Below are 12591 nucleotides of genomic sequence, written 5' to 3' on the forward strand. Positions count from 1 at the left end.
ATCTTTGTGAGAAAGGCTGAGTCAGACAAACTGATACAGTACGTCATATGTGGACTAATAACCTGTAACAAGACCTAGGCTACATGTATACGCACTAAGAACTGATATGCCTCTGGCATAAAGCATTGAAGTGGGCACGCACTGCTTCTACCTTTGTTTGCCCTGTCTAAAGGCAGGATCATAAATCAATACTTATTCTATTTAAAAAAAGATACTATTGAAATGATATAATTGATACTGTTTTTCAACCCTTTTATTTCAAATTGTTTTGTCATTTGAGGAATGGATACAAGATCAATTTCTATTCAATCTCGAGGACAAACACTGATGAAATGTTTTCTTATCGAATGATTGATAATGAACAATAAATATAAAATGATTGTATATGTTGTGTTTTTGTTTGAAAGGTTTCGGGTGAACTTGTCAAATCTTTTTTGTTCCCCTTATCTGATTTATTTACCTATTTAAGTCTGTTCTTATAGCCATTAAGTGGTTTCTTATCACTGCATTGTACAGTATATGGCAGAAGTATACGAGTGGTAAATTCTGGGAATAATGAACACTGTCCAAACACACTACAGTGTATAAAAAGGCCAGGGTATAGCCAGTCCAATGTACTGTACTCCCAAGTAACTGATCAGACAAGATGAAGTTGGCTGTTGTGCTGTTTGCCTTAGTGACCCTTTCTGAGTGCCTTCTCAAGTAAGTACCATTATTCATTAAATAAAATGTATAATGTATTTAATTTCTTGCACCTTATATCATCGCAGATTTCTGTAGGGTATTGTGTTGAGAGAAACATGAGGGTAGCTTTTAAAAATGCTGAAACAAAAGTGAAAGGAAATCAGTTTTCTAACTGCAGCATCAGACCGTTTTGAGGCTCTGTTCCTCTGAGCCACAGAGACTTCAGTAGTGTTATATTATCTGATGCTGAACTAGAGATGTCCATTCTGTGGCCCAGGATTCCTCTGATAAAGGGGAAGTCAGCCAGGCAGACTCTGGAGGAGAAGGGTCTGTATGAAGAGTACAAGAGGAAGTATCGCTACAACCCCAGAGCCAAGTTTAACAACAGGGCGGGTGGTGCCATGGTGCCCATGATCTACTATCCAGAGGTGAGTACACCTAGCTATAGCCCAGACTGTCTCCATTGGTGACTGCTTAGGCTTACTCAAGAGTCTGGCTGAAACATTCATCATATCATCTCATGAATCTGTCTGTCGTTCTCTCTTGACTGTCTCACACAGTCGACATACTACGGAGTCATCGCCATCGGTACTCCCCCTCAGTCGTTCAAGGTTCTCTTTGACACGGGATCTGCTGACCTGTGGGTGCCCTCTGTCCATTGCAGAAGCAGCAGCCAGGCCTGCAGTGAGTATGGACACACATTGATGACAGGGATGCTAAGATACACAACTGTGAAACAATGAAATAATAACTAGTTGTGGAACTGTATCTAAACATGACATCTTATTCTTTGATTCTTTGTTGAACATTTTAATTTAAATCATGTCTACTCCTCTCTCCCTCCCACCCTCACCAGACAACCATGCCAGGTTCAACACTACAGCATCCTCCACATTCCAGCCCAGCTCAGAGACTTTCTCCATCCAATATGTCACTGGTTACATGACAGGGGATGTGGGATATGACACCGTAACAGTGAGAAACAGAAATATCTATTTACTTTCTCCCACATTGGTAATGTAACACTATATGTACTCTCAGTATGACACTCACATTTCTGGACTAAATTAAATATTACCACTACCTTTTTAAAACCAAGTTTAACTTTATTTCCCAAACACAATTCAACACAATCACAATCACTTTTTATTATTTTAAGCATATTTTAACACTGTCTTAAGACCTAACAAACACTTTGTAGTTTTTTAACACTGAGAAGAAAACACTTCAATTTGCTGAACTTGCCATTGGCTCAACCATTGGCTCAACATACTCCATGGCCATTGGCTCAACCATTGGCTCAACATACTCCATGGCCATTGGCTCAACCATTGGCTCAACATACTCCATGGCCATTGGCTCAACCATTGGCTCAACATACTCCATGGCCATTGGCTAAACTTACCCCAAGGCAAACATTTAGACTATATTAGTCCACACAGCTACACTGCACTTTCATGCTAAGTTTAGGACCTCACATTGAAGCTTATAGAGACTGATGTATAGAACAATCGTAAAAAAAAGATCTACTTTTAGTTACAAGCATCATGAAACCTCTAACACAATCAATTAATTTGACTTGGATGAAAATCTGTTTTTTGGACCTAACTTCTTAAATATTTGGTCAAATTAAACATTTTGTGTATGGTTTCCTAGAAACAAGGGTTGCTCAACTTACCCCTTTGGCTCAACTTACCCCACTCTCCCCTACAACTTTCTTAATGGTCCAATGCAGCCATTTTCATCTCAATATCAAATAATTTCTGGGTAACAATTAAGTACCTTACTGTGATTGAAAACAATTAAAATTGTCAAAAAGAAACAAAGAGCAATTTCTCAAGCAAGACTTTTGCCAGGACTTTCTGATATTGGTCTGAGTGGGGAGGGAAAAACTGAAAACTAGCTGTTATTTGGGACTCTTTCTTATCGGCCACTTAACTAAATTTAATGCCTGGTGACATCACCAGGCAGGCCATAACTCCATCCCAACAAAACAGTCAGAAATGTATTTTCAAACAGCTCTTACACTAAAAGGGCACTATCATAATTTCTAGTGTGTATAAAACATTAAGAACCCCCCCCCCCCCCCCCCGGAAAACTGTTGAGCGTGAAAAACCCAGCAGCGTTGCAGTTCTTGACACAAACCGGTGCACCTGGCACCTACTACCATACCCCATTCAAAAGCACTTAAATATTTTGTCTTGCCCATTAACCCTCTGAATTGCACACATACACAATCCATGTCTCAATATTGTCTCAAGGATTAAAAATCATTCTTTAACCTCTTGAAGCTAGGGGGCACTATTTTTATGTTTGGAAAAATAACGTTTCCAAAGTAAACGGCCTATTTCTCGGGACCAGATGCTAGAATATGCATATAATTGACAGATTAGGATAGAAAACACTCTAAAGTTTCCAAAACTGTCAAAAATATTGTCTGTGAGTATAACAGAACTGATATTGCAGGCGAAACCCCTGAGGAAACCCTGAGGAAACAGCAAGTGGCTTCTATTTTGAAAACTCCATGTTCCATAGCCTGCCTTTGCTCCATTTAAAGGGATATCAACCAGATTCCTTTTCCCGTCGCTTCCTCAAGGTGTCAACAGTCTTTAGACATAGTTTCAGGCTTTTATTTTGAAAAATGAGCGAGAAAGATAACATTGCGTCATTGTATGGCTGGGTGCCAGCAGCGTTTTGTTTGGCGCAACAGAGTTTGAGCAGCCATTGCATTTCCCTCTCCTACTGAAAAAGACGTTTGCTGTTGATATATTATCGATTATATATTTTAAAAACAACCTGAGGATTGATTATAAAAAACGTTTGACATGTTTCTGTGGACATTACGGATACTATTTGGAATTTGTCTGCGTTGTCGTGACCGCTCTTTCCTGTGGATTTCTGAACATAACGCCAAACAAACTGAGGTATTATGGATATAAAAATTATCTTTATAGAACAAAAGGAACATTTATTGTGTAACTGGGAGTCTCGTGAGTGAAAACATCCGAAGATCATCAAAGGTAAACGATTAATTTGATTGCTTTTCTGATCTTCGTGACCAAGTTACTTGATGCTAGGTGTTCATAATGTTTTGTCGAGCGATCGATAAACTTACACAAACGCTTGGATTGCTTTCGCTGTAAAGCATATTTTCAAAATCTGACACGACAGGTGGATTAACAAAAGGCTAAGCTGTGTTTTGCTATATTGCACTTGTGATTTCATGAAAATAAATATTTTTAGTAATATTATTTGAATGTGGCGCTATGCAATTCAGCGGTTGTTGATGACAATTATCCCGCTAAAGTGATGGGTAGCGTCAAGAAGTTAACTTGTCTCCTCCCTTCATCTACACTAATTGAAGTGGATTTATCAACGGACATCAATACAATAAGGGATCATAACCTTCACCTGGTCAGTCTATGTCATGGAAAGAGCAGGTGTTCTTAATGTTTGTACACTCAGTGTATATAAAACATAGGGAAATAACATATTTTACTTCACTAGGCCTTTGAAATGTGTCACCACCAGCATTTTGAGAGGATGTGTGTGTGTGACTGCTTTTTCCCCTCAGTTCGGTGACTTGTATGTGACACACCAGATCTTTGGCCTGAGTCTGGTGGAGGATGCTTTCCTGGATAACTTACCATGGGATGGGATTCTGGGCCTGGCCTTCCCCAACCAGCAGTCAATTAACGGAGGTACTCCTGTATTTGACAACATTTGGAAACAAGGAAAGATCCCTCAAGACCTGTTCTCCATCTATCTGACCAGGTGAGATTTAATTGGAGGAATAAGTAGACGGGGTTGGGAGGAGACGGGGACGATCTTCTAATGTTTACCAAGTCCTTCTATGTAATGAACATGTAAATTCTTCTTCCCAGCTCTGTAGATGGCAGTATGTTAATCCTGGGAGGAACTGACCCCTCCTACTTCACAGGAAGCATCCAATGGATTCCCATCTCTCAACCTACTGGCTACTGGCAGATTAATGTAGACAGGTAATATTATGGACGGCTAGTGTTTGTGAGTGTATGTGTAACAGAATTGAAGGTGATAATTTCCCTACACAAGACACCAGCCAAGTTCAAACTCATTAAGGATGATAAGTCACAGGTGTTATGCCAACTTTTGTTGTTGATGACTCTGCAGAATAGTGATGCTCTGCTGAATGTGCTCTGCTTGTTGCAGTATTACTATCAATGGGAATACTGTGGCGTGTGCAGCGGGCTGCCAAGCTGTAGTAGACTCTGGCACCACTGAGATCCTAGGGCCTACCAGGGACGTCAATAACATCAATGGCTGGGTGGGAGCCTACAGCGAAGAGGTGGGTTTCACTGGATCTCAGTCTTATGAACACAGTTTTGTAATGGGTATTTGTTACGCTTTTCAGATTTCTAACAACTGAGGTGGAAATGATTTATGTTACTAATGGACGTGGCTCTGTAAAAGTTTTCAGGATAGAATAAAAAATTAACATTCCTCACTTCTTTACAGGGTCTTGTGAGTTGCAGTAACATAAAGCGCATGCCTGAGATTATCTTCAACATCAATGGATTCGGCTTCACTCTCCCAGCATCAACCTATGTTTTCTCAGTAAGTATCTCTAACATGTAGTCTGATGTTCCATTTCAGCATGTATTTGAGTGCAAAATCATACTGTTTTAGTGATATTTAAAGAATCATGCCAGTTTAAATAACCACAGATGTGCCAATGCTATTACGGTAATTTAATAATTGTTGCAATGTAAGGAAATCAACCATGTTGAGAAACGTTTCCACCTGGAAGTCATACTCCCTCTCCTCTCCCTCCAGTACGGCTCCAGCTGTACTACTGGTTTTGGCACCTGGGACAATGATCAGTGGATTCTGGGTGAGGTCTTCATGAGGCAGTTCTACACTGTCTTCAACAGAGAACAGAACTGGGTGGGCTTGGCCCAGGCTAAAAAGAGTCCAGAGTCAGACTGACACTGACAACCCTGCTGATGCCCTGACACCATACCCGTCTGCATCTCAGACTGAGAGAGATTTGCCAGCCCAACCATCTTCACTCCACTTCTGTTTACATCTGAAGTGAACAACAGACAGGGGTAATGGAAAATGAAAAAATCTCCACTACTATGCAATTGTTCCAATTATGCAAATAAAACAAAGTTAACCTGTATCCGATTAATGATTGATTAAGTCTATTATGCTGTTTTTCCAATGTGTTGTCTGTTTGACACTTGATGGATTTTCATTCAGATTAATCAGATTGTTTATTGTCCCATCCTCCATATAAACTTGAGCGTTCTCCTCTGGTGTCAGACTGTATGTTCAGCTCAATCATTCACAATGCTGCCCACTAGATGGCGTATCAACCCCTAGAGACTCAAATAGACACTATATATTTTGCTATTCATTTAATTGAGTCAGGAGGGGGCTTACAGAGAAAGGATGAGTCATCCTCTTTGAATTCAGTACACACACACACACACACACACACACACACACAACCACATGCCAATCATTCATCATCAGCAGCCACTGACTGGCATTAACCACGTCATCTTAGATGGATTCAGGTCGTTTTTACATTTCCTCTGCAGATCAAACAGTTATAATTATAAACTATGCTTGAATATCTACAAGATGGAACTGTATAATTTTTACCACTATATGTGACGATAATACATATTGTACAGTATGTTACAGCAAGGCCATAGACCTCTTGCAGTGAAAAGATCATGCATTCATTCATGTGCAGTAATCTTAGCATCTATCCACTATAAACCCTGTATGATCCAGTCCTTTTTACAGAGAGGGGGATACCAATGTATTGTTGTTCATTCAGAACATCTGCTTCTTTAAATCACCCAGTTTAATCGTACTTGTCACTTCATCACAAAAACCTGGATGGTTTTGCTGCTGGTGAGGGTCAATATAGTAATAGAAGACATCTGGCGTGACTGAATCAGGGATTGCATCCCAATGGCACCCTATTCCCTGGCCAGAGCCCTATGGACCCTGGTCCAAAGTAGTGTACTATATAAGGAATAGGGTGCCTTTTGGGACGAACAGGGTTTTTGAACATCCCTCTCCAGTCCTCTTGATTAACCTAGTAGAAGTCTTAATTTACACTTTCTTCTGCAGAGATTGACACTTAATTCATAATGACATTGAGTACAGTAGTTCAGATTGGTGATAAACACAAATGCACACAGAAACACACTGTCCTTCCTTCAGTCTACCTGTTATTGAGTTACCTGTAAATGACATATGGGACGTGATGGTGTGCACATAGGAAGAATAAAGAGCTTGCATCAAACAGTGCCTGAAGAAAGTAAATGCACAGATGAGTGCAATACACACTGCTTCCCGATCAAGCTGAGTTTCCACCTCAGTGATCTGTGAGCTCTAGCATTTCATCCCCCAGTGACCACAGTGCATGTCATTAGGGTATTATAGAAACAGAAGACAGTGGAGTGGCATGCCATTTGGCTCAGCAAAGCCTGATATTCAGGCTCACATCACAGAGGAACAGAAAACACAAAATCGCAAGGAGGGCTGTTGTAAAGCATCAATTCAGATATTGAGATGTTTCAACTTCCTTTTATTTGTGTCTTGAGTGCCCCTTTCCTAGAAAACACAGCATCATCACACTTCTTGTCTTGGATCTTTATAAGGTTGTGAATACAGTTGACAGCTACAGGTACAGTGGATGAACAGGAAGACATTTGAGAGCATAGGAGAGAGATTCTGACAAAAGACTGTCATTACAGATTAATGCATTTGTACTTGACCCAACAATATGCAGTGAGTTGAGACATTGAAGTATTCTTAATATAGTAAGTAACACAGAAGTACAGTAGGTAAACACAGAACATCACGAGAAATGACTACAACAAAGACAATACTTTTACATATAGATACAAATAACAATTACTCAGCTGATTCCCTTTTTGAGTATCATAGGAGACTACGCACGTTACTCTTTGCATATTTGAAGTAATTCATTGCTTGGTCCAAAATGATACATTTTCTTCACCTGGAAAAAATGATAAGTCTTTAAACAGAAGAGCCAGAGGTCCAATAGCCTCTACCAGAAATGACCATGTCAATCATACAATGCCAGAAAATTGTCCAATTTAAGGGTCTTCAAAGCATAACAAGAGAATAGGTTAAGATAATATTCTCATATAACATTATCTGGCTAGTATGCAAAAACTCACCCACAGTATCTTGCAACATCTTTACATAATTATTAATACTGTAGAGATACATAATATTAAACATCTGATTAATATATAGTATGTGATAGTTGGATAATGTGTAGTACGCATATATATGAAACTATATGACCCTGAGTAGGCTGAATGGATAGCATAAGAAAGTCTTCTCTGAAAATTTTAGTGGCACATATTTTGTTATTTGTGTTCAGTAACTGCTTTACTGTGAGTTAATCAAGTACCTTTCAGCTTATACTATAGGTTTGAGTACATGGTCACAAGAGGTGGGAGTCTGTCTTCAAAGAGGTCCCTCTAAAACAGCACCGCAGTTAGTGCCTCCATCAAGGTACTTCAATTACAATGGCACCTGATTTCAAGTTAAGAGGGACAGAGATACTCAGGTTGAAAAGCTGTCAGTCAAGGTTAGGTAATATCTAATGAAGCACGTTAAGAAACCCCCATAGCCTACAACTGGGTGACTGAGCAGAGCTACATCATAAGGATCAGCTTCAAAACAAGAGCTCAAACCACCTTGATAAACAGATGGGTAAAATTAACATCTGACTGTTTGTTGACCATTTTTCCCGAGCTCATCTTGCTGGCATAATATCAATGACCTTTGTATTATACCACGTACATCGGTCCTTAATCTTCTAGGTGCAGTTGTGTCTGTTTAGCAATACAAGTAAATGACAGGATGACACAGTATCTGTTGTTCCAGTGCTAGAGTTGTGTTTACATCCAATGCTCAGCTGTGGCAGGGGCGCTAAGTGGGCTAGCATATTAGCTGTACTACTGGCTGCTATTTCTGACCGTGTTTTTGAGACGATCGCCCTATAGGCATTTGTCCGTTTGGTTAGGGACTTGAACCCATAACCAGAAGTACTCAGTGGATTGTCACAACTTGAACCCATAACCAGAAGTACTCAGTGGATTGTCACAACAACTCCCTTTGGTAGGACTGGGCTTGGCTGCTAACAAATATCCTTTCTGTCCCAGGCACACACTGTCCCACCAGCATTCCCCACCTTATAGTGATTAAGTGACAGAGACTATTCTTAGCCTGGTGATCCAGGCTTCACAGCAGCACAGATGTATTAGAGCAATGTTGTGTCTATTGCATTAAATAGATTTTAATGCTGCTTCTATTGGTTATATGAATTCAGCTACAACTCGTAATGTTTTTGTGCCCCCTATCACTGACAAGCATTAACAATATTGGTATTTTAAAACAGAGATTGAAGCATTTGATGAACACAGATTGCTACAGAATAAATTAGCGAGAATGAATCCTCATTTGGTTGAAAGTTCTTGTCTTATAAAAAAGACAAGATAGTGTAATACCACTACGTAAAGCTACTTGCCCTACTGAACTGATGCATATGGGAAGTGGATAGCCTCTTTCTGCTTAATAATCAAGTCACAGTCCTACTGAGGCAGCTGAGTCGCCCATCCTTCCCCCTCCCCCAAATGTTTTGATGTGAAAGATCTTCTAGTTGAAGCGAAACACCCTCTCACACCACAATAGGGGTGTCCGAGCACACAGAGCTCAGAGACTCCACATCTGACTTTCTTCTCTGTCCCTGCTTTCCTCTGTCCTCCTCCTGCCACTCCTCCTCCTCCTCCCCACAAGGGCTCAGTCGCCCATTCTGCTCAATCAGGCCCTTTGGGTCCGGGAAGGCCACATGCCTGTTAAAGGGAGGCTTATCGAAGGCCCCCCCTCCTCCTCCACCTCCCTCTGGGCCTGTGTCCTCATGGGTGGGAGAAACGCTGACAGTAGAGGAGTGGAGGCTGCCCCCCAGAGCCCTCTTGTCCAGGCCCTGGCTTGAGCAGCAGAAGCAGCGGCAGGGTGTGAGGTAGAGGTAGATGAGCACCATCACCGCACTGGCCAGACAGCCCACCAGCGTGGTGTAAGCAGTCTTCATGCCCTCATGCCCTCCAGCCTGAGTGGTGTTGTGCACCTCCACAGTCACATACAGAGTCTCGTTGAGGGAGTCCCCCACTGCGTAACAGGTGTAGACCCCAGAGTCCTCTAGCGTGAGGGGGCCGATCTGCAGACTGCCGTCGCTGAGGACCCTAGCACTTTGGTTCCCAGAGGTCACCTGCACATTGCCGGGCAAGACCCAGCTCTTCAGCACGTCCCTCTGCCTGGTGTCACAGCCCAGGTTTAAAACCTGCTCTAGATAGGCCTCCTCGGCTATGATGGTCACAGCGCTGCAATTTAGATGGACCTTGTTAAGCTCCAAGGTAAGCACCTTCTCCTTCTGCGTGCCTGGGAGTAGACAGGTGTGGTCGTCCCTGAAGTCAGTGGCGGAGCTGAGCTCCTGGAGGTGCCAGCGGGCCAGCATGCTGTACAGCTCACAGCTGCAGGGCAGCGGGTTGTTGTGGAAGTAGAGACCGTTCTTGATCCAGGCAGGCAGGACCTGGAGCTCCTGTATGGGCAGGAGTTTAACCCGGTTGGTGGACACATCCAGTAGTGTGAGCTTCTCAAGCCGGTTCCTCTCCTTAACCAGCTCCAAGGGGAAGCGTTTCACTTGGTTCTGGCTGAGGTAGAGCTTCTGCAGGCTATTGAGGCCCGAGAAGGCGGTGCGGTCGATCTGGGAGATGTGGTTGTTGTAAAGCAGCAGCACCTCCAGGTGCTCCAGGGGCTCGAAAATGAACTCTTCCAGGATTTTCAGGCCGTTTGAGGACAGATCCAGGTAACGCAGCCATGTGACATACAGAAAAGCCTCAGAGGAGAGAAAGGTGAGGCCGTTGTGGCTGAGCAGGAGACTGTGCAGCTTGCTGAGCTTGACCGGGGTCCATTCAGCTTTCAGTTTACTGATTTGGTTGAAGCTGAGGTCCAGCACAGCGGTGTAGCGAGGCAGAGCCATGGGGATTCCGGTCAGGTTCATCTTGGAGCAGCTGACGATGTTGCTAGCGCACAAACAGGTTTTGTGGCAGGTGATAGGTTTGGAGCTGGTCATTGCTCCTGGAGGCAGTAGGAGAGTCAGGACCAGAAGGGCAAAGAGCCCCTTAATAGACACTCCTGCTATGGCACAATGGGAACCAGAGAGTAGCCCATCCACCATGTCAGGTGCAAGCATGGTGGAGGATGTTGGATGTATTTTTTGATAGGGAATCTTTGTTTTCAAAATGCAGCATTTAGGCTGCATGTGATATACACCGCCAAACGACCATGTGCTGAAATAAAGTATTGTAATGTTATTCATCACATCTTTTATGGGAGGTCAGCAGCACATTGTTTACACTCACCTTGATTTTGTAGTGTCCCCTGGCAAAAATTATGCCAACACCTAGCTATAACATTAACAACCATATGACTTGATCATAACTCACACATGTGGGCTGTCAAGCAGAGTAGATGCACTACAAACAGTAATGTAATTTACCCATACACACTTGGTACACTTACCTGGGTGCATTGCACCACAGGACATCTACAATTATTCCCATCATGAGTTGAACTTCATGCATCTCTGTACAAATCCGTCCTTCATCTCCTTGCTTGTTTCATTCACTAACACATGTTAAACATTGGACACGCTGCCTACAGCCTACACCTCTTGCCACATCAGTCACAGAAAGCACTGCATAATGTACAATAGTCTATGGCTACATAAAAAAAGCGGAGTACTTTTTTATCTGCTGATGCCACAATCTGACTCAAGAAGATACATTTACAAACTTGCATATTTAAGATAATAAATGAAACATTGTTTCATTTTCAAAAACCTACAGAAACCTTCACAACATCCAGAAGAACATTGCGTATACACAAGCTTTATTTTACCTTGTGCTCCCTCTCAAGGCGTAAACTGAAGAAGATCAAAGGCGATATTGAGAAATGTCGCAGGTTGAACAGCAAATGGATCCACGACGTCGATGCAAAATAGTAGCCTATCAATAGGCTATAATTCATATAAACAAAGCGAATTCGGAAGTGCTTCTAGCAGAGTAGACCACAGCCGAATGATGTCAAGCTTTCTATGCCGTAACAAAGAGAGAGACGCAACAGCCTTCTGATTGATTACTGGGAGGGCGCTCACGAGATGCGTTATAACAAACACAGCACCGACCTCGAGCCAAGTCCATTAGTTTTCAACCCAGTAGCCCAATGCAACAGTTTTACGGACAATTATCATGGAAGGTAGAAAAAAAAACGATTAAATAGGGAATACAGATTAGGAGAAAGGGGTTTTAAGGGGTAGCCTATTGATTTTAGTTACTAGGTTATTTTCTTTTCTTCTGTAGGTCTAATAACAGGTGAAAACTTTACACAGGTGTATGTTAATGTGGCCCATTGTACATTTCAGCCTATTTTCATTTCTACATTTCGAAAATAGGTCATACAATATGATGTGAAAAAAGGAAAATGCCACCTGAATCAAAGTGATAAGTTACCCGGAGCTACCCAATAGTCTAGACTAAACACAGCCACCACATTTCATATTTCACATTTTCTCCCTCCTTTTTTATATGTCTGGTTGCTGTGTGGATGTGAGAATCTTATATTTCCATAAATCAATGTCATTATAGTGTTGTTCTATTGCTAACAATGGAGGCTTCTGTGTTCAACTGTGGTAGATGAGTTGTCTTCATTATAACTGAGGAGGAGCGTTAATAAGAGGATTGTGCTGTTCAGTTCAAAGCCTGAAGGACAATTACTGTCATATCTGTCCACAGACCAGTGCTAATT

The 12591-nt window shown here is 41.9% G+C and overlaps 2 protein-coding genes across 3 annotated transcripts; one reads left to right on the plus strand and one right to left on the minus strand.

Annotated features, from left to right (window-relative positions):
- Nucleotides 1–616: 616 nt before the first annotated feature.
- LOC110528091 (pepsin A) lies at nucleotides 617–5848 on the plus strand. 2 transcript variants are annotated; one of them, XM_021609898.3, is made up of 9 exons: nucleotides 617–702; nucleotides 962–1112; nucleotides 1245–1368; nucleotides 1541–1659; nucleotides 4259–4458; nucleotides 4569–4685; nucleotides 4876–5011; nucleotides 5182–5280; nucleotides 5500–5848. In XM_021609898.3, exons 1-9 carry the CDS (start codon nucleotides 647–649, stop codon nucleotides 5650–5652), a joined length of 1155 nt encoding a protein of 384 aa, XP_021465573.1. In that variant the 5' UTR covers nucleotides 617–646; the 3' UTR covers nucleotides 5653–5848. The 2 variants fall into 2 exon arrangements, with proteins under 2 accessions (XP_021465573.1, XP_090097447.1); XM_090241321.1 differs by lacking the exons at nucleotides 617–702; nucleotides 962–1112; nucleotides 1245–1368; nucleotides 1541–1659 and adding an exon at nucleotides 3362–3608.
- Nucleotides 5849–7255: 1407 nt separating this feature from the next.
- On the minus strand, nucleotides 7256–11953 carry LOC110528090 (amphoterin-induced protein 1). Its single transcript, XM_021609897.3, has 2 exons — nucleotides 11686–11953; nucleotides 7256–11075 (listed from the first exon to the last, which is right to left on the minus strand). The coding sequence occupies exon 2, from the start codon at nucleotides 11045–11047 to the stop codon at nucleotides 9407–9409; it is 1641 nt and encodes a 546-aa protein (XP_021465572.1). The 5' UTR covers nucleotides 11048–11075; nucleotides 11686–11953; the 3' UTR covers nucleotides 7256–9406.
- Between the last annotated feature and the right edge of the window lie 638 nt (nucleotides 11954–12591).

The sequence above is a fragment of the Oncorhynchus mykiss genome, chromosome 7 (assembly GCF_057628025.1).
Source record: "Oncorhynchus mykiss isolate SJ-2025 chromosome 7, ASM5762802v1, whole genome shotgun sequence".
Taxonomy (NCBI): domain Eukaryota; kingdom Metazoa; phylum Chordata; class Actinopteri; order Salmoniformes; family Salmonidae; genus Oncorhynchus; species Oncorhynchus mykiss.

What these genes read in the sequence shown, in the direction of transcription:
- LOC110528090 (XM_021609897.3), bottom strand. Translation starts at nt 11,047, where the DNA reads ATGCAGCCTAAATGCTGCATTTTGAAAACAAAGATTCCCTATCAAAAA.
- LOC110528091 (XM_021609898.3), top strand. Translation starts at nt 647, where the DNA reads ATGAAGTTGGCTGTTGTGCTGTTTGCCTTAGTGACCCTTTCTGAGTGC. An exon ending in CCATGATCTACTATCCAGAG is followed by an intron (nt 1,113 to 1,244) that starts GTGAGTACACCT and finishes TGTCTCACACAG; the next exon opens with TCGACATACTACGGAGTCAT. An exon ending in CATCAACCTATGTTTTCTCA is followed by an intron (nt 5,281 to 5,499) that starts GTAAGTATCTCT and finishes CTCTCCCTCCAG; the next exon opens with TACGGCTCCAGCTGTACTAC.